This window comes from Pongo pygmaeus, chromosome 13 (genome assembly GCF_028885625.2).
Source record: "Pongo pygmaeus isolate AG05252 chromosome 13, NHGRI_mPonPyg2-v2.0_pri, whole genome shotgun sequence".
Classification (NCBI taxonomy): Eukaryota; Metazoa; Chordata; class Mammalia; order Primates; family Hominidae; genus Pongo; species Pongo pygmaeus.
The window spans coordinates 57,005,093-57,027,938 of NC_072386.2; the positions used below are offsets into that span (position 1 = coordinate 57,005,093).

General features: G+C 47.9%; 1 protein-coding gene across 2 annotated transcripts; it reads right to left on the reverse strand.

Annotated features, from left to right (window-relative positions):
• Positions 1 to 539: 539 nt before the first annotated feature.
• Positions 540 to 15,645, reverse strand: DMRT3 (doublesex and mab-3 related transcription factor 3). Of its 2 annotated transcripts, XM_063649570.1 has the most exons (3): positions 15,559 to 15,645; positions 14,597 to 15,346; positions 540 to 1,663 (listed from the first exon to the last, which is right to left on the reverse strand). In XM_063649570.1, exons 2-3 carry the CDS (start codon positions 15,048 to 15,050, stop codon positions 699 to 701), a joined length of 1,419 nt encoding a protein of 472 aa, XP_063505640.1. In that variant the 5' UTR covers positions 15,051 to 15,346; positions 15,559 to 15,645; the 3' UTR covers positions 540 to 698. The 2 variants fall into 2 exon arrangements, with proteins under 2 accessions (XP_063505640.1, XP_054358243.1); XM_054502268.2 differs by lacking the exon at positions 15,559 to 15,645 and having other exon boundaries at positions 14,597 to 15,413.
• Between the last annotated feature and the right edge of the window lie 7,201 nt (positions 15,646 to 22,846).

The following is a 22,846-nucleotide window of genomic DNA, read 5'->3' on the forward strand; positions in this document are numbered from 1 at the left end:
GTCCTTAGCATGCTACATTAACCTGACAAAGCTTAATCTTGTGTTCGTTTCACAATACATTTCATGCAGTTCACAGCTGTGATTGGTTTTACATTGACATTACACATGTTTCGATTCAGCCATGTGAAAAGAGTAATTCTTAATGGGGTTTGTCTCTGAAAACTGTCCAAGCTTAAATAAGCATATGAGAAGTTCACTCTATTCTTAAGTGCATCTCTCTTTAAAATGCAAGGATTTTTAGTGTAAGAATATAATGTCCCTGTTTATAGTCCATTTGCAACAGAACCACTTCCTTTAGGTTTCACATATCCTGAGGAATCCACTTTTACAAAATTGCATTCAAGTATATTATTTCATTTAACATTCCAGGTTGGATTTAGGTGCAAGGCTGACCTTCAGCTTTACATCCCCAAATAAATCTTCCATGGACCCAGCCTTCCCAAGACTATTCTTAACATTAGACTCTCTTTTACAATAAACATTCAGCACTAAAGCCACAGAGCAGAGCTATTTGGCATTTTCCAGTGAAGTGCAAGAAGTTAAATAAGTTATGTTTTTATTGCTAATGTATAGAATCAAGCACAGTCACTTTGTCAAACAGAAGGAAAGGGCATACACAAGATGTGGCCTCTCGTCAGATGCCTCAGGGTCATAACGCACAGAAAATGTCACCTGGCCGCCACCCATCCAGCATCACTTTAAGATGATGTGTTGAGTATTCTAGAGTCTGAGGAGTCAGACCTCTCATCATAGTCGTCCTCGGTGTAAATGGACTGCTTTGACACAGTTGGACACCCATCATCAGGGATGGAAATCCGAGGGTCTTCTGTGGCACGGGCAGGAAGGACGGGCGAGCTTCTGAAGACGCTGGTAGAGTTACTGGGGAAAGGACTGACATACTGGGACCTCAGCTGATACTGCTGTTGCAGTGTCATGGTGTTCCACAGAGTGACATCATTGGGCAAAAAGGGGCTCGACTGGTTTCTAGCCAAAGTATTCCTCAGCATCAGTGGGTACCGGGGTGGCTGGGGGAAAGGGTGCTGCAGAGGCACAGCCAAAGGATTGGGGACAACATTACTAGAGTCGGCAGAAAACCTCAACGTGTCTGGGACTCGAAAGGCTGATCCTACAGACCATTTGGAAGACGAGATGGGGTAGGAGCTCAAGGTGTGTTCAAAGATGTGCCCATTGGAGGGCAACACTAGACTCTCAGGTTCTGCGGAAGTTCGCTCTGCTCCCGTGACTGAGGATCGGCTGGACAGAAGGACTTCCACGGCGCTCACCAGGTCCCCGCCACAGCCCTTGAGGATGAGCTCAAGCACCGTTGGCTTCTGGTTGGGGAATATCTTTTTTAACACTTCAAGCGGCGGTCTGTTGGCTTTCAAGCTGAAGGGCAGAGAAACAGTCCCCGAGGGGCCCTCAATCAGGAGGTGATTCTGCTCCACGTGATACTTGGGGCTGTCAGGGCGGCTCTCGGGGTTGCCTCCGTTTTTCTGGACAGTGTATCCCCCTTCATCCACGGGCACTATCTCAGGGCTCTCAGGGGTGAAGCAGCCCTTACTCTTTGCCACATCTGGGGAACTCCTCTGGTCAGTGTCTTTGTCACTGAAGACCTCTGTATTGTCTGCCGAGTTGTCGTCTCCAAGTCGTTCTTCAGTCAAATCTGAAAAACAGAACAGCTGAGTTAATCTTTTCCTGGTGTGCATAAAGAGCAACAGATGTGCTCAGAAGAGACCTGTACACGTGCTTTTTGGAAGAGCAAATGCATCTCAATGGGTCATAATATACTACAAGCCTTTTTAAAAAAATTCGAACTATATCACTGGCAAATGAAACAAAAACCCTGTAAATAAAGATCTAGAAATCAGAGTGGCTTCCTGGAATGCTTTGTGCAAGGAAGCTTGCTTTCAACATAGAATGGCTACGTGAACCTATAACATATGGCTTTCATAGCAGTAACAATCTCAATAGAGAGCCTCTTTGGGAGGAGGGGTGGGGGGATTCCTGGAAGAGCAAAGCTCAGGGAGAAACAGGAAAATTAGCTCAGCTTGTCTTCCAGCTCCTCTTCTGCAAATAAGGTCCCCAGCTGTAATCTAGGGATAGTACCATCCAGATACCCACAGGGAATTTTAATATCTTAAATCTATTTTCCCATAGGCTGATTTTGTGTTAAATATGTCTTATGAACCAATCAGTATGTTGCATCAGGTTACCATGTACAATAGCTAGCTAATTCAATTGCTGAAGTGAAAGATACCTCTATCCATTGAAATCTTTCATAAGAAGCCACTTGAGGGATTGGCAAACTTGGTTGCCAATAACTTGGACTAGAAAGCAAACGAAACCGGCTATGAATTCTGGATAGCAGGATAAGTTGCTGGAGAGGAAAAAAGGAAGTGGCTAGAAAGGATTTGTTAAATTGCACGGGGGCATTATCCATCAATGAAACAACGCATCACACTCCACCGCCGTGGGTGGCACGAGGCAGATACCTGTGCATGAACTGTTTTGCTAGTAAAGTTCATGGAAAGGACTTGAAGATACCTTTTTTTAAAGCCAGTGAAATTTGAAGATACCTTTTTATATTATATGAAAAGAAGAAGGAGGAAAAAAAAAGCTTCCCAAATAAAGCAGAGACTTGCTATAAAGTAAACCAGTTGCAAATTTAACATCTTGACCTAAGAACATTTTTACTTAACAGCTGGTAATATTGCAGGGTTAAGCGCACAGAAAAGAGTAAGTCAGAGTGGTTTGCTTTGCAGTAGTAAATTCTAACAGGACTTTATAATAAAGAAATAGGCCAGGCACGGTGGCTCAAGCCTGTAATCCCAGCACTTTGGGAGGCCGAGGCGGGCGGATCACGAGGTCAGGAGATCGAGACCATCCTGGCTAACACGGTGAAACCCCATCTCTACTAAAAATAGAAAAAAAAATTAGCCGGGTGCTGTGGCAGGCCCCTGTAGTCCCAGCTATTCGGGAGGCTGAGGCAGGAGAACGGCGTGAACCCGGGAGGCAGAGCTTGCAGTGAGCCGAGATCGCGCCACTGCACTCCAGCCTGGGCAACAAAGCGAGACTCCGTCTCAAAAAAAAAAAAAAAAAAAGAAAGAAACATATTTTTTAGTAGCAAGCTATTTGCAAATAGAGTTTTATCCTTTTCTGAAACACGCACTGGCTGTGGCTACTCAAAGCCAGGGTAACTGATCAAAAGATGAAAATTCGTAACGACCCAGTTGTTGAGTTGTAAACAATTGCTTTGCCTGTGTTTTCTGCTGCCCTGCCTGAATAGCTTCATTGTTGCCTTCTCTGTGGGCACACCTGATTATATACAGATAGCCAGCCAGTGAAATTTCATCATAGCACCTTCTAGAAACAATCTTCTCCTACACTTGTTATTTTAAAAGCCTTAAGGGCCTACTTATGAACATTCTTCTAATACAGGATGTATCTTAAGTGTAACCAAAAAACAAAACTTTGTGAAATTTCATCAAAGCACCTTCTAGAAACCATCTTCTCCTACACTTGTTATTTATTTTAAAAGCCTTAAAGGCCTACTTAGAAACATTCTTCTAATACAGGATGTATCTCAGATGTAACCAAAAACCAAAACTTTGGCCTTTAACGAAGCAATAAATATGTGGCAAACATAAGTAAATACACTTTAAAACACTCTTAAATTACCTCAGTGCAAGTGTCAACATAAATCTGATAGGAATTCATACTTATCCCAAATTTGCATTTTAATTAAACTGCTTTTTAATACAAAATATAAGGTTTCCAATGAGAGGTTCATTTGCGTCACATACATATGAAGCCATCTTCACTTTATATAATGACTCAATAGAAAGACTCTACTGTAGAATGACTCTATTTTTGTAAGAGAAATTTGACATATTCTCTCCTACAACTTCTTAGGATGGGGGACACAGCTTTTACCTCTTGAGTTAATGTGGTATTTGAATTCATGTCCTTGATTCAAAAGAGAAAAACAGCAACAAAAAGGCTTCTATAGATTTACTTTATAATCAGCTAGATCTATTTAAATGTTCCTGACTCATGACCCATACATACTTCTTGGCTGTTACTCTATTATTAAACATCTGAAAATTATTAAACACTTGAAAAGTGATAGTATATTAATATACTATCACTTTTAGAAATTGGAAAAACAAGTCAAATACTCTCCCCATGTAAATATGGACATAAAGTACTACTTTAAAATACTATGTACTTCTAAACAGTTTATTTTTTAATTTTAGCCTAATTATCAGCACCAAGTATTTATATTTCTGCAAGATACTGGGAGAAACAGAATAAAGGATGAAAAACACCAAGAAGTATAAGACCCACACCTAGCTTATGGACCTTATCCTCTAGCTGGGGAAATAAGACACACATGCAGGAGAAGAAGCAAACAGGGCCTGGCAGCATTTGCTAAGCCTCAAATACGACACACATTGTATACCAATGTTCATAGCAGCAGCATTCACAATAGCGAAAAGGTGAAAGCAACCCAAATGTCCATCAGTGCATGAATGTATAAAACGTGGTGTACACACACACACACACACACACACACACACACACAGTGGGATATTATTCAGCCTTAAAAAGGAATGGAATTCTGATACATGCTATAACATGGATGAACCTTGAGAACATTAGGCTAAGTGAAATAAGCCAGACACAAAAGGACAAATACTGTATGACCCTACTTATATTCGATACCAAGAATAGGGAAATTCAGAGAGAAAGTAGTGTGGTGGTTGCCAGGGGCTGGGAGGAAAAGGGAATGAGGAGTTATTGTTTCATGGATATGGAGTTTACATCTGGAATGATGAAAAGGTTCTGAAGATGGATGGTGGTGATGGTTGCACCACATTTTGAATAAACTTAATGCCACTGAATTGTACCTCTAAAAATGGTTAAAATTGTAAACTTTATGTTATATATACTTTACCACAATAAAAAAAGAAAAAAATATGCCACACAGTGTCATAGTAATATAGAGAATGAGGAGATTTTTTTAAGCAAGAGAAACAACTAGTCCTTCTTGGGAATAAAGGGTACATAGGCACAGCTGGAAAGTTCAAAGCTCAACTTTTTTTTTTTTTTTTGAGACAGAGTCTCACTCTGTCACCCAGGCTGGAGTGCAGTGGCATGGTGTCGGCTCACTGGAACCTCTGCCTCCTGGGTTCAAGTGATTCTCCCGCGTCAGCCTCCCGAATAGCTGGGACTACAGGTGTGTGCCACCACACCCGGCTAATTTTTGTATTTGTAGTAGAGACAGGGTTTCACTATGTTGGCCAGGCTGGTCTCAAACTCCTGACCTCATGATCCACCCACCTCAGCCTCCCAAAGTGTTGGGATTACAGGAGTGAGCCACCACGCCCGGCCAGCTCAACTATTTTTAAAAGAAATATGTGAACCAAATAGCTTTGTGTTTTAAAAGGTACATCCCCTATCCCCACTTTGGATAAGTTTCAAACACTGAAAACATATTAGGAAGTGTTTTCTCAGGTCTGTCAACCAAATTGACTCTTCCACAGTACACTTCAGGCTCCAGAAAAAAAGTGGATCAAACAGCAGAAGGCTAACTGAAAGGGGAATTAGGGAATGAGGTTCTCACTAACCTAATGACTCTACCATTACAAAAATGGAGGCTTTTTTTTTTCAAGGTAGCAACAGATATACTGTCCCAATCAACTGAATACTTGATACCAGGATAACAAGTCCGACAATACAAAATTCCACTCTTGTACCTATTTTCCTAAGTTCTGCGGAACAGACGGTAGTGGAATCTTACATCAGTGCCAGCTTGTTCAGCAATTGTGAACTCTCAGACTGTGAAAGTCACTTTCTCATTTTGTTGTGTTACCCTTTGCCCCTGCTACTGGGACATGCTAGTGCATCATGCACTTCTGGTTACTTGTCAAGGAGTGGTGATAGATTACACCGAATCCTCCTCCATGCTCTCTCCGCAGGTTTCTGTGCCATCTGGCTATAGCCAAAATATGCAAAAAGCTAACAGGATGTCACAGGAATCAAATCTACAAATTCAGCGTAAACCAACCAACCAGCTGAGCTCAGCACTGCTTACACTGTGTTCAAAGGAAAGACAAAGATGATGAAAGAACAAGCAGAGCACACCTGTGAGGCTTATGCACCTGAGCCACACACAAGGTCAGTACAAGCTAAGTAGTGCTGGGTAAGCCAAAATCCCCATCAACATGTAAGGCTGTTGGAGTTTCAAAACTAGGCAAAGGAAGACTAGCCTCTAACTTTGCACCAAGAATAACTCCTCACCAAACAATAATTTCTGAAGGGCAGGATATATAGTTCCTGCAATTTTGTGGCACTATGGTGTCTAGTACTGGTTGTATTATTGCACCTAAACTAAATATATTGTAAATTATTCTATTATAAATACAGACTTTCACAAGTAATTATAGAGGGTGAGTTTTGAGCCCAGTGATAAAGTGTAATTTAATAACAGGTACTTCTTTACATCTCCAGATTTTTTCTTAAATAAACTTTACAAATCATTCCAGTTGGTTTAAAACATAAAGGCCTTTCTAGACATAGAAATGTGAAACTGCCAACTAACAAAATAAAATAGGAAATACTCCTGAAACATTTTACCTTCTTTCTTCTTGAAACTGAAACCCTAATTCCTACAACATTAAGAGTGTATATCAACTGATAATATTTTTACCCCAGTAGATGGGTATAGAAAGTCAAAACTATTAAACAGGGAAGAAATCAATTTTATCGAATATTACAAATATTACTGAAAGTGATACAATATGCTGTTTCTATTGCTAAACATGTACATATATTTAAAATCTTAACATTCTCTCTTCCATTTCATATTTCATGGGGTAGAAACACTTATAGCTATCCCTGAAATAAACTCTGCACTAGGGTGAAGAAGTTTTTAAAAGAGGTAGATATTCAATTAAAAAGAAGTTTTTCTATAGATAACAATGCTACCGACTTCAAAATACATATGCCATAAGATGACTACAATACTTTTTTTTCTTTTTTTGCTACAAGACTTTTAAGAGAGAAAATAAACACTCATAAAATTGCTTTCAATCTAAAATTACAGTTTGAAAATGTAACTTTCTTTAGGGGAGTTTTTCACATAAAAATGCAATTTAGTAAAAAAAAAAAAAAGTATCATTTCAAATACTTTGAGAAAGTCTACCACATATGAAAAACAAACATTCTGCTCAAGATGCATAAAAGTGAAAAATCTGGCCAGGCACGGTGGCTCACGCCTGTAATCCCAGCACTTTGGGAGACCGAGGCAGGTGGATCACGAGGTCAGGAGATCGAGACCATCTGGCTAACATGGTGAAACCTCATCTCTACTAAAAATACAAAAAAAAAAAAAAAAAAAAAATAGCCGAGCATGGTGGTGGGCGCCTGTAGTCCCAACTACTCGGGAGGCTGAGGCAGAAGAATGGCGTGAACCCAGGAGGCGGAGCTTGCAGTGAGCTACAGATCTCGCCACTGCACTCCAGCCGCGGTGACAGAATGAGACTGTCTAAAAAAAAAAAAAAAAAAGTGAAAAATCTTTCTGACTTAGAAGTCATAGGTTGTATCCATTCTATCCAATTATATCTACAAAAACAAAATAGTTCTTACATACAGAATGAAAACACAGAAAAACTGGCACAGAGAGGAATATTTCCTAGCTCAAAAGTCACTGGACTCCCCCATCCCTTTTGAAATCATGTCACGCATTTTGAAACATAGATTGTCATATCCTCATCTGTTCACTTGAGCTGTGGGGAACACACCTCTAAATAACAGGTCCTTGATGGGTAGTTTTCAAAGCACATAAATCTGATAGCAATGGCAAGGGAGGGAGCCCAGGCAGGATGGGACTTTTACAGGAGACCATTGCCTAATCAGAATTCTAACCGTAGACAAACGCTTCACATTTTCTCTTACCTTCATCTCACACTAGAAGTGATGAATTATTTTTTAAAAAAATGAATAGTTGAAAATCTAAAGAACACCAGGGAATGATCTCGATCTAAAAACTTTCCTTTTCTTCCTGGGGTGGATTGCCGGGTTGGGGAGGGTTGTGAAAAGTTAAAAAACAAAAACAAAAACAAAAAAAAACTAGCCATGCTTTACTTTTTAAAAAATCATTAACAACACTGAATTAATAATGTATGAAGGAATCAGAGTGGTTCCTTGACACTATATTTTGGGGGAATATTGCTATAGACAGGACTGGGCTGAAGGAAGTATGGTTTGCAACTGTGGACCTCATACATTTTGTAAAAATTTAGTTTTGATCTCTTTCTTGACTCAGAAGGGAATACCTTCCGAGAAGCAGAGGGGAAATTACCTACAAATCTACATGTTTATTTGGTACCTTCCAAAATGCACCTGTCTACTCATCCATCTATTTAACAAATGCCCCTAAATGTCTTACTATGCTCTCATGTACTGTGCTGGGTAAGATTATACAGAGATGATCAAAGCATTGCCTCTTGACCACTGAGAGGCATACAGTTTACTAACTAATCTTTTGCAAAATTCCAAGTAAGCTGCAGTTGGTTATATTTTACAGTGAAATACAGCAAATAATTCCAAGGATAGCAGCTGGGCAGACCATGGTGTCTTCACAGGAGGAAATATTGTTTTAAATGCTTACATATGAAGATTATGGGTGCTAGAGATATATACTGAACTAAACAAAGTAATAATCAGTGGGAAAAACATGGAACACTAATCCCAGCTCTGTAAAATTTATGTCTGCCTAGTTGTTGTAATCAAGAGATTGGAGATTTTGTAAAGAATTGATGTGCTGACTCTTAAGTTTTTCATAATTATTATTGTTATTTGGTACTTGATTGTGCCTTTTATAGCTGTTTATACAATAAAATGCAAAAAAAAAAAAAAACAACCTATACCTAGTTATTTTAGTTTCCCTTCTGAGAACAGTAGTATGCATTGCTCGGGCAAGGGGATGACTCACTAAGGCGATGTGGGAAATAACTGACACAATCACAAGGCGGTGGACCTGTGAGGACCAGCTGTCCTATCACTGCATCCTCCACCTCTGCCATGAGCACCCGTGCACAAGCCATCAGAGCCACACAGGACTAGACAAGGAGGTCCAAGGACCTGAGCAGCTAATGGCTAAGGGGCTGCAACAGGTTTAAAGGGGGGAAGAAAGGAAAAAAGCAAGAGGAGAGGAAGAAAGGAAGAGAAAGAAAGAGGAGGTAGGCAGGCAGGCACATGGTTTTTTGCTGGGCTTAGTCCTCCTTCCTGTCAGGAAGAAGTGCAACATTTCCAGAAAGGGGCTCCGAGTCCTCCAGGGACTTTGATTTATGAAGATGTATTTCTTTTCTCTCTGTAAAGCTGTTAGCAGAAAGTGCTGACTGGCTGCAGCAAAGAATTTCTCATCAATGCTCTTTGATTGTATTTTGCAAACAAAATGCCTGTTGCTTGGTAACATTTCACTTGAGCCTGACCTTCTCCGAAAGTTATTGCTATCAGATTCGATTTACACTGTCCTCCTGTGATTACTGTAATCTTTTAAACCCGGGAGTTCATCCATCAGGGAAAAAGAAAAGTTGGTTGTGTAAGTCGAGAGCACGGCTATCCTCCAGATTTATAACACCAAGGAGTGATTTGGAGGTGGGGAGAGGTTCTTTCCCAGATGGCAGCAGAACTCTGGTTCCTAGACGTGGAACACACTCTCGTTTTTCCTGCCAAACCGTCCCAGATCCACAGGATGGACCCCAGCACCTCCCCGACGCCAGTCCCAGGCAGCTCGGGCTCTGCAGAGAAAGAACTAGGAGATGAGCACAGGCGACCCCACCGCCAAGGGGTGCCCTGCATGGGTACTGGGGCTGGGTGAGGAAGGCCTAGGCCTATGGTTGCCAGGTAAAATAGCAGCATGTCCAGTTAAGTGGGACCATCAAATAAACAATGAAGGCTTTCTAGTAAAAGTATGTCCCATGCAATATTGGCATCCTATTTTTTGTTTGCATGATTTTTGCAGAAGCTGTCAACTCACCTCGGGACTCCTGCCTTGGGAAGGAGAGGGTATTGAAGCTCAGGAAGAGCAGTGAGGGAGTGGTGGCCCAAGAGCTGGACAAGGGAGAGGCAAGGGATGTGGCTGTCTCTGGGCGGTTCCTGAGCTGCCTAGTGAGCTGCTTCCTGACAGTGACCAAGGAAAGAGCTGTCCCCAGCAGGCGGCGAGAAGCTGGGCTCAGCTGAAGCTCCGACCCCCTGGTGCAAGGAGACGGCAGTCCAGTGCGGCCACAGGGAGCCGCTGCCCCCTATCTTTGCCCCTAATTTGAGCCCGCTGTGGCCTGGGTCCCAGTCCTGGGCCAGCTGCCGCAACCCTCCGCAACACACATACACCATCTGCACTGCGTGCAAACCAGCTAGGCCAAGAGCTGGGAAGAGCCATCCCCAGCAGCATCCCAGCCCCAAGAGCCAGCCCTGGGGTGGGGTTTGGAAGAGACCTTAGTGCCTGTATGCATATTCCTCTTTATTTGGTTGGGTTTTGTTTTTTAAAATGCAACTGAGTCAAGCCCCTCACCCTCAAATAAAGCTGTCTTAAAATGAGACCCTGTTTTTCAATTCACAGGTACACTTCATAAATGGTTTTTAAGTATTTCCCGCTTTTCTTTTCTTCCTAGCCAATAGTCAGAGGGTTTCTCATCCTGGCCTGGACGAGTGTTCTGTAACACCCATTACACTTGCAGTTGCTTCTCTTTGGGGAAAAAAAAAATTAAAAAAAAGGAAGTGGACCTCGCGGGACCCAGTCAAGCTGGAGCAGAAAAGCCCAGAGGCAAGCATAAAGATGCTAGGAGGGGCAGGGCAAGAGGAAAAATAAAATAAAGGCAGTTTTCCAAAATCTCCTTACTTCTCCTGCTATAGTTATCTTGTTCGCTCCGCCCCCACCCCCTAAGAAATAAACAGGAAAGAAGATCCTACTTTCCCATTTGATCCTGCTCTCTTATTCCTAACCAACTATGTTTTCGATTTCTTTTTCCTTTTAAGAGCATTTAAAAGAATGTGTGTACATATTCATTTTGATGGCAGATGGAGACCTAGGAAGAGTCTACAGCCACAGATCTTTCTTCTCATCGCACCACAGTCTAAGGTGTCCGAGGACACTCCCCTGGAGGAAAAGTTGGGGGTAGGGAAGGGAGCCACAACACAAGAATGTAACTTTAGCTTTTCACCTTGGCAGTGACCCTTAACTTCCCTCAGCTCTTGAGCCCACGTCCTGAAAGGCTGGCTAGGCTGGTTGAAACTGCTGATTCAGATACACTAACCGTTGGAAGATCTTCATGCCTCCTATATTTTCATGGGGAGGAGTATGAGAAGAACGTAGAGGGAATTTAGGAAAAGAATAAATGAATTAAATAGTGTATGTATATATACATATATATACACACACACATATATAGCTTAAATTAGAATTTAAATTTAAGTTATATATATAGCTTTTAATAGATATATATAGCTTAATATATCTATATATAGCTTAAATCAAAATGTTGGGCTCAATCAAAATCTAATAATTAATTCCGGGTCCATCTAGATGGTAATCAAAGATAAGGAGAAATCTACATTCAAAAAGAAAAAAGAATACTTCATAACTAGAAGTAAAAACCACTAGAATATGAAAATTCTCCTTAAAAACACCACACATTGAAAGGGATATTCAACATACTACACCATTAGATAAAATAACCCCATTCCTTTAAAGAATCTAAAGCAGAATTTGAGAAAAAATTCTTCCAGTTACAAAACTGAGTTTTGATGTGAATATGTCACTCCCTCAACGGGGTGGTTTTCCTCCAGTGATTCACAGCAAACATACTCTTCCTTAAGGCATGTGCTTTTCTCAAAGATTTCTGGAAAGGAAAGACTCCATGTGCTTCTGTATACAAGAAAGAAAAATCTCTCTTCACAGCTATGTACTAAAGAGGCCCTTTGCCCTGCAAAAAGACCAACCACATTTTAAAGTCAAAGTTCACAAAGTAATAGATCTACATTGCCAGCAGATATTGAAAGATTTCTGATGGTCTGTATACTTAATGTACATGTGGAACTACCATTCTAATAGAGTTTTGCTTACTCTCTGCACTTAGTTTTGCTTACTCTCTGCACTTATTCAGGAGTAGTTCTGATATGCTTCTAAATACATATGCAATGTTATACACAAATACATTATTAGAACAACTGCAAAAAGGGTATAATACCTATAGCAACAGGCAGTCTCAGTGAGCAGTTTTCTTCAGCTTAAACTCCAAGTAGACTTTATTTCTACAAGCACTGCGTAGAATGGATCCACTTGTATGCCTGTCTTCCTAAACAATTATCTATTATTTTCCTACCTTTCTCCCCACTCCCCATCAGAGTGGTGATTTGCTTTTTTTAAAAAATGGAATTACGGGGTCAAAGCAAGTGAAAGAAGAAAACAAAAGTTGTGTACATCAATGTACAAGGTATGGGGGGGTGCTGGTGACCAGCTGGAAACTGAGCCCTTGGTCCCTGACGCCTCAGTCCCCCAAAGTCCTCACTTTGACTTCGCCTTGTGATAAATCCTATTCTCCTTTGCAATTACTTGTTTTCAATTCGGAAGGCTCAGGCTATCCCTGAGTGCTAAGTAGGAGTAAAACGGCACAGCTCTGATTTGTCCAGTTGAGATCCGTTTCCTTTTTCTATTCTCCCAAAGCGTGTATCCTGCTGCCGCTGCCTACTCCGCCTTCCTGCCTGCCCTCACTCCTCCTCCTCCTGTGGTTGTGTTTTTAGTTTTGTGACTCTTTAGAAATCAGGAACTTTAGCTATCCCAAAGAATACTCTGAAGAACACAAGATGTGAAAGGAATCTCCTTGGATAAAGACCACAGAACCCAATGCCCTATCACAGGAGTGCTGCTGGGCAGGTGGCCACTGCAAAATGCTACCTCTGATATTAACTCAGGCCTCTGCCCTAGTCCTGGGGGAAACGGAACCACAGAAGCTGGAAATGGAAACAAATTAAGAAAATATATTGGTACAAATCCAATTCTAGAGCTGAGACCAAACTCTTCCTCATTATTTGTTCAAACTTATGGGAGAAAAATAATAAAACCTTTTTCTCCTCCCTCCCCTTCGTCTGTGACAAATCCATAAATAAGATGAGACAGACAAAAGAGAGACAACTGGCGAGCATTTCTGAGAAATGTTATATGCTAACTTGGATTAAATATCCACAAAATCCAAGTTCGGCAAACTCTCTTCAGGCTTTAAAATTCCCAGCTCTACAGTCACACAGGCTGTTCTCAGAGCTTCAGGCCTGGAAAGCATTGCGGAAAGACAGGGCAGCAGAACTCCACCTGCCAGTCACCCGTCGACTCACCACGAAACAGGTGAGTCCGCCTCACTTCCTCAGCTCCACAGGATCCAGACGAAGCAGTCCTGGGCTCCTGAAAGCCTTTCTCCAGAAGCTAGGGGTACCGTCTTTAGGGAGTTGGCAGGTCAGTGTAGGTACCAGTTTTGCCACAGTTCTACCTACAGGAGGGCTCTGGACCTTCCTACTCCTAATTCCAGCATGCCCCCTTCCGGGAGAAGGTGGGCTGTGTTCCTTTGTACATTTGCCCCATTTAAGGAGAAACACCAAACACACATCCACTGAATTCCAAGAGCCATCAAAAGAGCTCTTGAGCTGGGCAGAGCCGCAAGCTAGAAATTCCCCAGGAAGAGAGAGACTAAGAGACTCAACCCAGGCCTGTCAAGCTCAGGAGGCCTGGATGCAAACGGATGGGTGGTGGGGGATCAGATTTTTTTTATTCCTTTAAACCACGAAGACAGCTGAGGGCAGCCTGGGAAACAGTGTTAAAGGATCTAGGAGGTTCTGCAAAGGAGTGAATTCTGGGCGCATCAGATTCTTTTCCCTCTATCAGCTCACGAGCCTTTCCTGACCCTTTTACTATCATTGCTAAATGGAACTTATTTCACCAGTTACAAGAGTCTGGAGGCCACGGAGCAAAGCTAGAAAGGCCGGGGTTCTGAGAGTTGGATACTTGTCCTCACTCAAATTTTCCTGGGCCTTGGGCAGGGCCAGGCCGGCCGAGAAGCACAGCCAGCTCGGAGTCAGCCGAGTGTTGGGCCTTGGCTCCTTCCCTACACCTACCTACCCAATCCAACCCCCAAATGGCGAGGACCTCTAAAGCCTGCAGCCAGGAAAATCCGACCCCACCGTGGTGAGTGTGCGCACCTGGGTTTTAATTTTGTCCTGTCTCAACTCCGTTGTCTCCCTGCTCAATCTGACACGTTCCGAACCCTTTAACCTGGGAAGGCACCTGGCGATACTGATGCACAGTCCCGTCGTTTGGCTCCCCGGAGGCGCCCTCCCTGCGGGCGCCAGTGCCACTCGCGCTGGGTCCAGACTCAGCCGGCTTCTCCCGGGAGAGGAAGCCTCGGCCTGGCGGAGAGTGGGAAGGAAAGCCCCGCCAGGCCCACTTCCCAAGACTTTGCCTCTAGTCCTCCCAAGTGGAGCTGCAGCAGGCACTCTGAAGTTGCCCACGCGCCCGGCCAAACTCCCGCACCTCAGACGCTCTTACCTGACTTGGCGAGCTGCGCCTGCAGAGCCCCGGGCTGCGGCTCGGCAGTCCAACGCAGCGCGGCGGCCGCGGCCAACTCGGCAGCAGGGCGCGGCGGCTGCGGCTGCGACGGCTGAGAGGCCGGCGGCGGCTGCGGGGCGGCGGCGGCGTCCCCAGGCGGCGGGGGCCCTGGCAGAGCGCGCAGCGAGTCGGGGATGAGGCTCTCCAGGCTCTCGTTGGCCTGCTGCCTGCGCAGCGCCACCTGCGCCGCCATGACCCGCTGCCGCTCGATGATGAGGATGCACTTCTCGCAGGTGCAGTCCTTGAAGCGGCAGTAACGCTTGTGGCCCTTGAGCCAGGACAGTACGCCGTGGTTGCGGCAGCGCGCGCACTTGGGCGTGCGCTGCAGGGGCGCCCGCGGCGGCTGCGACACCGGGCCGCCCATGTACAAGTAGGGGGAGCCGTAGCCGTTCATGCCCCGGGCTCCCGAATGAGTTGGCAGGCTGGCTGCGGGAGCGGGCCAAGGAGCGCTGGACGGCGGGGCTGCGAGGCCCGCTCAGGGGCGGCCTCCGGGCGACGCGGCCCTTGGTCCCGCAGCCCCGGTGGTCGTGTGTGCTGCGGGGCTGCTGGAGGTGCCGCAGCCGTCTCTCCAGCTCCCTTCGCGCTCACAGCTCGGCCTCCCAGCTCACGCCCAGCCTACCCCGACGCGAGCCGCTGCCTTGGGAGCGCAGCCGGGTCGGCACGTCCTCCTTCGCGGAGGCGCTGCGGCGGCTGCAACGAGCCGGCGAGAGCTCTAATGAAGGTCTGAGCCAGCTCTTCTGCAGCTCCCTCGTGAGCTGGCCGGACCCAACACCTCCTCCGCCTCCCTCCCCCAACCCCTCCTCCTTCCCACCGCCACCCCCGCCCCTGGGGTCCCTGTCTCCTTGCACTCCCCGCCCCACGCCTTCCTCCTTCTTTGCGGCCCTCGGGTGCCTGCACTTCACCTTCCTTGCTACCTGCAACCAGGCCACTCTAGCGGGGGCGCTCACGGCCCCCTCGTCCAAGCCCTCTCCGCTACCCCAGCCCGCGGCTGGAGACTGCGGCGCTCCAGAACGCCGCGGTGCTCGCGGGGCGGAGAAGGGGAGGACCAGCGGGAGTGAGGGTGGGGGTGCCTGTAAGCAGTGAGGTGGCCGCTCCCCTTCTCTCTCTTCTCCTCCCTCCAGTCCAGATCTGGCCGCGTTTTTCCGAGGCCAAGGCTGCTTTTATCCCGACATTTGGCCGCAGAAGCTCAGCTCCGGGAGAACTCGAACCTACGGGAGAGTTGCGGGTGCACCCCGGACCTGGGTGGAGTTTAGGATAGGAGAGTGGAGTGATGTTGGTTTAGGAAAGTTAGGCTCTTTTCGTAATTTCCTTTTAGAACGTATTTTTTTCTCTTTTGTTGCTTTAGAAGAAAATGGTTTTGGAGATCTGCCGGCCCAAGGATGACAACCCATTTTACAGGCGAATTTTACTTTTCTACCCTCCTCTCCATGTTTTAATATAAAACAGTATCCTGAAAGGTCAGGGACGTACCTGCTCCTGTAAAGGATTTGTTAAGCGCCGGGTATAAACTTTCAAGGGGCAGACACAGAAGCCACATTGGCACCCCCAAAGTTACCGATATCCTCTTCCCTCTCTCCCAGCAGCCACTGGAAGCAAACGGAGGTCTTGCGCCAGCCACTCAATTCAAATCCCCACGGATTCTGTGATTTAGTTATGGATATGGGATGGGGCCACTTTTTCACCTCCTTAACCCATAGACCCCAGTCATAGATGTCTTGGGGGAGAGGGTCCTTCACAAGATGACAGCAGAAAACTTTGTTTAGATTATTTGCGTGTTCCCATTCTCCCAGGAGTAGCGGGCTTGGCCTAGTGCAGACTATCGCTATATATGCACAAAGAAGGCCCTCCCCCCTCGCACCTCCCCACTGCCCATCAGCAAACAAGCAAAAACCAAAAAAAAAAAAGTGGATACACTGCAGGGCAGCACAATAGCTCTATGCGAAGCGGGGCAGTTCCAGAGCCTTCGGTGGATACGCTTCTGAGAGTGTGCACCAAGCCCATCTCCTGGTGGGGAATCAAATGCTAGACGAGAGCGTAGGCAAGTCCGCTGCAATGTCCGACCCCTCATGGGCACAGAGGCCCTTGTCCCCTCGGGGAGGCCGCTTTTCTCTGTACTGCCCTGGAAGTAAGCAAGCAACCCGAAAACGTTCCTCTAGTGTTTGCCATGAATTCAAGGGAAGCACCTCCAGGCGTTCTAGCAGCCAACCCTCTGCCTAGAAGGCTGATTTGCGGAGAGGAGGGTTGAAAACCGAACCCAGTTGTGTGTTTCCCTTGAAGCCCTTAGCTGTCCCCGTTTCATACGCGTCCGGGAGGTGGGGATCGCAGGAGACTGACCTGGTAGAGTGTGGACAAGAAGCTCTAGCATTCGAGTGCTAACCCTGGGAGGCCATCCTCCAAAGCCGCGTGGGGTAGAGACCCCTCGGTCTTGCCCCTTCCCCCACCACTTTAATCCTTCCTCTAGTCTCAACCTTCTCTAGGAAAACAAGCCCTAAAATACAACTGGAAGGAATTTCGTAAGCTCTGGGGACGGGAGGCAGAGGTCGCCCCCAGCCCTGTAGGCCCGAGGCTAGGAAGTGGGGAGCTGGACGCGAGTCATTTAATGTGCTGAGATATAGAGGGCCTCAAATGACGCCTTAACTGAAAACTATTGCGCTGAAACCTCCGGATCTCTTGGAAACGGGGGGAACAACGACTTTTTTCAAAACCAAATTTCTTCCGATTTTCTTCAAATCGTCAGTGAAACGAGGAAGTATAAAGAACTTGAGCATGAATAAATTTTTAAAAGGAAAGCAGAAGAGCTCTGCACCAGGTTTGTGGGGGCATTTCCACTTCCAAGGCGACCCCTTTTCCCCCTTTTCCTCCGTCGGTCACCTAGCCACCCTATCTCGTTGCCACTCAAACAGTCTGGCATTATTTGGTCCCGGGGGCCCGTTTCACTCCGGTGCACATCGGGGGCTGAGATCTAAATACTCATTTGATATAGTGCAGTAATCCTTTTCTCATATTTGATGGGAATGTTTTCCATATCCCAGTATTTGACAACATCTCCCTATAGGGACAGGTTTGTATTTATGTTGGTAAAATGTCCCCTGCCTCAAAGTCTATTGTAACCCAACACCTGACAACCCCGAGTCCCATTTCTGTTTGCAGAAAGGGTTTATTCAAGCACATAATGGGATCCCAGCAGAAAGCCTTTCAGAACAAGGGGCTATGGTAAACTTCACCACATGAACTCCGTTTCCAGGGCTATTAAGCTTTTAATTGGAAAATAGCAGAGGAAATTTCAAGGTGACTATAACGTGTTAGCAGTTAGTGCAGAGAAGAAAAGCCGAAGCGGGAATGAATGTAGAAAGCATATGGTCCAAATCACGTTTAGGAGGAGCGGCCTGCTTCTACTAAGTCCCAGTAGCTTACACACTTATGGGAAAAATCATCAAAGAAATTGGAAAGGGAAGGGGGAGGATTACAAGTAAATGTAACCTCACTAGACTAGATCCATTGGTGCTCTCCTGTGGATGGTGTGTTCTCAAACCGCAATTAACTGAGTAGAATTATGGCAGATAATCGTGGAAGAGGAAAAAACAATGTGCGTATGTGGGTCTTTCTCGGCACACACAATCGCAGGGTGTGTGTACACGTAAAAGGATGCAGGTGCCCTTACTGAGAAAGTGAGGACTCCAGATCTGGGAGTACTGGTAGGTGCTCCTCATCCCAACTAATAGTTAATCAAAACGACAGTTTCCGATTGTCCCGGCTGTATAGCACATCAGGAAATTCTCTGCTGGATTCTCATGGAAGGGGAGGTCAGGGTTCCTATTTCACTGTTTTCATCGCGACCACGGTGATGTCAGTGCAGGCAGACGCTGGAAGCCTGAGCGTGAGGAACCCCTGTGAAAGCAGGAAAACTTGTCCCCTCTTCCTGTGCGTGAACTACTCAGCTCTCACCCGGTCAGCTTCTCGACCTCGCTCTTCGGCCAGCTTCAAATTGAAAGGAGTTGGGGGAATGTCTAGCCAGGCAGTGGGGCAGCCAGCAATCAATTTATTTAGATGGCAATAATGTCTTGGTTCTCCCTCAGTTGGTTGGGGACAGACTCATGCAAACCCCCCATGAGATCCCCGAAGCCGCCCTCCGGGGCGAGGGGTGGAAAGCAGAGGCCGCTTGGGGTCGGGGAGACGAATGAACCCCGGGGTCACCGGCCCGGGGACACCGCTGAACAGGGGAAGGTCCTGGACTGTTGTCCCCACATAATTTTGGTAGGGGAAGAGATGGGTCCCAGTCTGAGGTCTGCTCCAGATCCCCACGTGCCGAGGCCTTTGGGGACAAACAGGGAGAGCAGAACGGCCTGTGACCTCGCTGGCCCTACGCCGACCGGGCAGGCGCAGCCAGGTCCTTCATGTTCTCGAACTCTCGAAGCCAGCAGCGGCTCACGTCTAGGAGTCAGCGCTCTCCCCCTTGCGGATTCCTCAGACCCAGCCTGGATACAAGACCGTGCCAGCCTTTTGTGGGGTTGAGGTGTCGCTACAGCACGGCTTCATCCGAGGGCCCAGGGCCGCGACCTCAGCCCCGCGCTTTCGAAGGGAACTGGAAAAGCGCTAGCCTGGGGCGCTCCCCGCTGGGCCGCGGTTCCTGGAGGCCTTGGGGGTAGCCGCTCGTTCGACTCCAGCTCCCTGTCGGGAGCGCCCGCATTGGACCCGACGCCGAGTAGCAGGAGGGCGTGAGTCCGGCTCGGGACGTCGGCCGCTTCCCCATACCGTCTAGGAAGGGAGGGAGACGCGTCGCAGACCCTGTCCACCTTAAGTGCAAAGGAAAAAAGGCACGTCTCCACCAACGTAAAAATGAGCAGCGCTGATGTTAAGTCTTAAGATAATCTTTACCCTGCGACTTTAAAACACAAGGGCTGAAAAAATAATTTTAGGTAATTTGAGCAACATTCAAGGGATAAGGGAAGTTTCTTCTCCCTAGGGCGTTCGCTCTCAGGGCTCTAGGGCACTTCCTCCTCGGGACAAGCCCCTTTTCCAGAAAACCTCACCAGCCTCCCGCCTCCTCCCTTGCTGTCCCTGAACAAAGCCCAGCTGCGGGGAAAGCAAGGGGATTTGCGCGCTTCTGAGAAAGCGTTCGGATTCAGGGGCCCGTGAGTAATGAAGGGAAACGGCCCGCGCGACCGGCACCCCAGGAACAGTGGGCGCGAACTTTGCCTGGAGGCCAGGCCGAGGCGCCCTGCGGAGACGCGGGAACTGGAAGTAGGGGAGGCTGAGGGGCGGCACACCCGGACGAAAGTAGGCCCGGGCCCTCTCTTCACTTTCCCGGCCCAGGAGCCTCCTGGGCGGGGCAACTTCCGGAGTGCTCGGGGCCCCGCCCCCCAGACACGCCCCGTTTTCCCCCCTCCCACCCCGGCCTCGCGGGCGGCGGCTTTCAACTGTGGAAAAGTTTGGTTTGCTGGTTTTTTGGACCCGGGCGGGGGTGGGGGCTGGGGGGGCGGCGAGGGGGAGGAACTTAAACAGGTGGTGGAGTGGAGGCTACCCGCTTCCGAGGGCAGGCGGGTGGGGGAGGGGTAAGGGGGCGACTGTTAAAGGTGAGAATCGCGAGCGGTTGGCGGTGGCCCAGCTTCAAAGGCAGAGGTCCTAGAAGGCTGTGGATCTAAGGCCTCGTCCGCGTGTGCGCGGAGGGCGAAGGGAGAGCCAGGGCCCTACGCCAGTTTCCCGGACAAAATTCCCAGAGGGTCAGCGGCGCGCGAGCAGGCTGCCACGACCCTAACCCGCCCGGCGGACAGGGCCTAGCGGGGAAAGCCAAGGAATATCCCCTACCCCTCCACAGGCTGTCCTTAGGGTTTCTCTGTAAAGCGCGACGACGCGTTCTCAAAAGCGCCATTAATGCGACTCGATGCAAAGCGTCAAAATGCGGTGCGATACACGTATACGTGGGAAACCAGTTCAGCATTAAAGTTCAAGTGGAGCGGAGGGGGCTGCATATTTTTATTTCTATTTATTTTTTGAGACGGAGTCTCATTCTGTCGCCCAGGCTAGAGTGCAGTGGCGCGATCTTGACTCGCTGCTTCCCTCCGCTTCCCGGGTTCAGACGATTCTTGTTCCTCAGCCTCCCGAGTAGCTGGGATTACAGGCATGCACCACTACTCCTGGCTAATTTGTGTATTTTTAGTAGTTGGCCGGGCTGCTCTCGAACTCCTGATCTCAAGTGATCCGCCCGCCTCGGCCTCCCAAGGTGTTGGGATTACAGGAGTGAGCCACCGGCGCCGCCCGGGAGCTGCATTTTTATGTGTGGGCGGGAGTCTTGTTTCCGCAAGAATCGACGGAAACGGCAGTGCAGGCCAGGGAGGGTCTGACTCCCACCTCTGTCCCCGATTGGGGTCTCCAACCGTGGTTAGCGGAGGGAGCCCCGGCTGCGGGTATGACAGTGGTTGTGGCAGCAAGAAGGCGAGTGTCACCAAGGGCGTCCTGGGCTCCAATTCAGTGGCGCAGGGTCTGCAGGACACGAGGTGGAATATGAGCCAAAGGCCCCGGGGCGGCGGCGCGATCCCAGCGGCCTGCTTGTTGCGGTGGGTTGTTAGCTCGCGGGTCAAGTCCGCAGGAAGCGGGGAGGAGTCATCAGTGCCCTCGGCCACTGCGGAAGCTGGAGGCGGCCTGGGGAGGAAAAGCGCGTGCTCCCTTTGCTTCTAGCCCCTCGTGGAATAGCGGCCGCTCACCAAGAGTCCAGGAGAATTAGGCCTGGCGCTCCTGCCTCGGTTTCCCCACACCGTAGCACCCAAACATCTGCAAAACTTGTCAAGGCTGTCTGGGCAATCCGCACAGTGCGCCAGGCGAGCATACGACGCCTGCCACGCCCACACTTGCACACACGCGTTCTGCGCACTCTTACACTGCACACACCATGGATCCCGCCCGCGGAAGGGGGCAGAGCTTTGGGAAACTGACACCCCCTCGAATGTGTTTATTAATATACGGTTAAAATCCAGCCGTGAAGATGTACTGTCTGTGCTCTACCTTGTGTTTAGAAGTGGACATTCATAACGCAATTCCCCCAGGCCTTGGGCCTGTCTTGCACTCTCTGGGTCAAGACTAACCACCCGAGGAAACCTGAGCGTCACTCCAACCCACTACGCGTGGGAGGAAAGCTCCAGACCCCTCTCTTCTGGGGCTATTGGACACAGGCCAGAAGCCAGGTCTTCCGGTCAGCTTGAGACCCTGCGTGGCCAGCGGAGGTCCAGGGCCCCGCCCTCCCCCTGGGAGTGGCTCTTCTAGGGGACCGCGTGAGGCCGCTCGGATGCAGCACCAAACGGCGTTAGGCGAGGCAGGTGGGTTTAGAAGGGCCTTTTCAAAAATAAGGATGCTGCCCACTGGACAGGCCTAGTTCCCAGGGTGCAGGCGGCCAGGATGCGCATTGCCTGCGCAGCCCAAGCCCGCTCCGCCGAGCCAAACCTGGCTCTCGGGGCTCACCAGAGGCCCAAAAGGTTCTCAGTCAAGGCCGAGAGCGCGCTGGCAGCCTACCTGGGCCTTGCCTGACTTTCCAGAAATGCAGGGGCACTGAAGGGGGCAGTGCTGAGAGGGGACACTTTCCCACTGAGGAGGCGTGCGGGGCTTCTCCAACCACCCCGCGGGTCACAATTAAGTGTGCTGGGGTTATCTGCGGAATGGCGGGAGCTGCAAGACTCCGGGATCCTCAAAAGCCAGACCTAAAGAAATAGAGGGGGCAGTGGGAAGGGGCCCGCGAAAACGCGGGCGAGGTGGGCGCGGGATCATCTTCCAGTAGGCCACCAGGAACACCTTGGAGGTGACGACTCCGCAGTCCAGTTCCCTCCCCCGCGCGCCCGCAGCCTCCGCCGTAGCCGTCACAATAGCTACAGCTACAGCCGCCCGCCGAAGGGCACACGGCTGCAGTAGCAGCAGCCTGACAAGTGTGATAAAATGATCTTCCTTAACTAAACTCGTAAAGCACTGGGCAATAAAACTCAATCTTCTGTAAAATCCAATTAAGTCATTATCTGACTGATTGTATCTTTAATTGAAAACAGAAGTGACAGTAAATTTCTGTGATATATCAGGATCAATCGATACCGCTATACGATTCAGCCCCAAGAAGTGATTTATAATGTCAAACCTATATAGGTAACTCCACATTATTCTCTTTAAAACCACTGGTGGATGAAATTAAGAGTAAGTGCATTTAATAAAAAA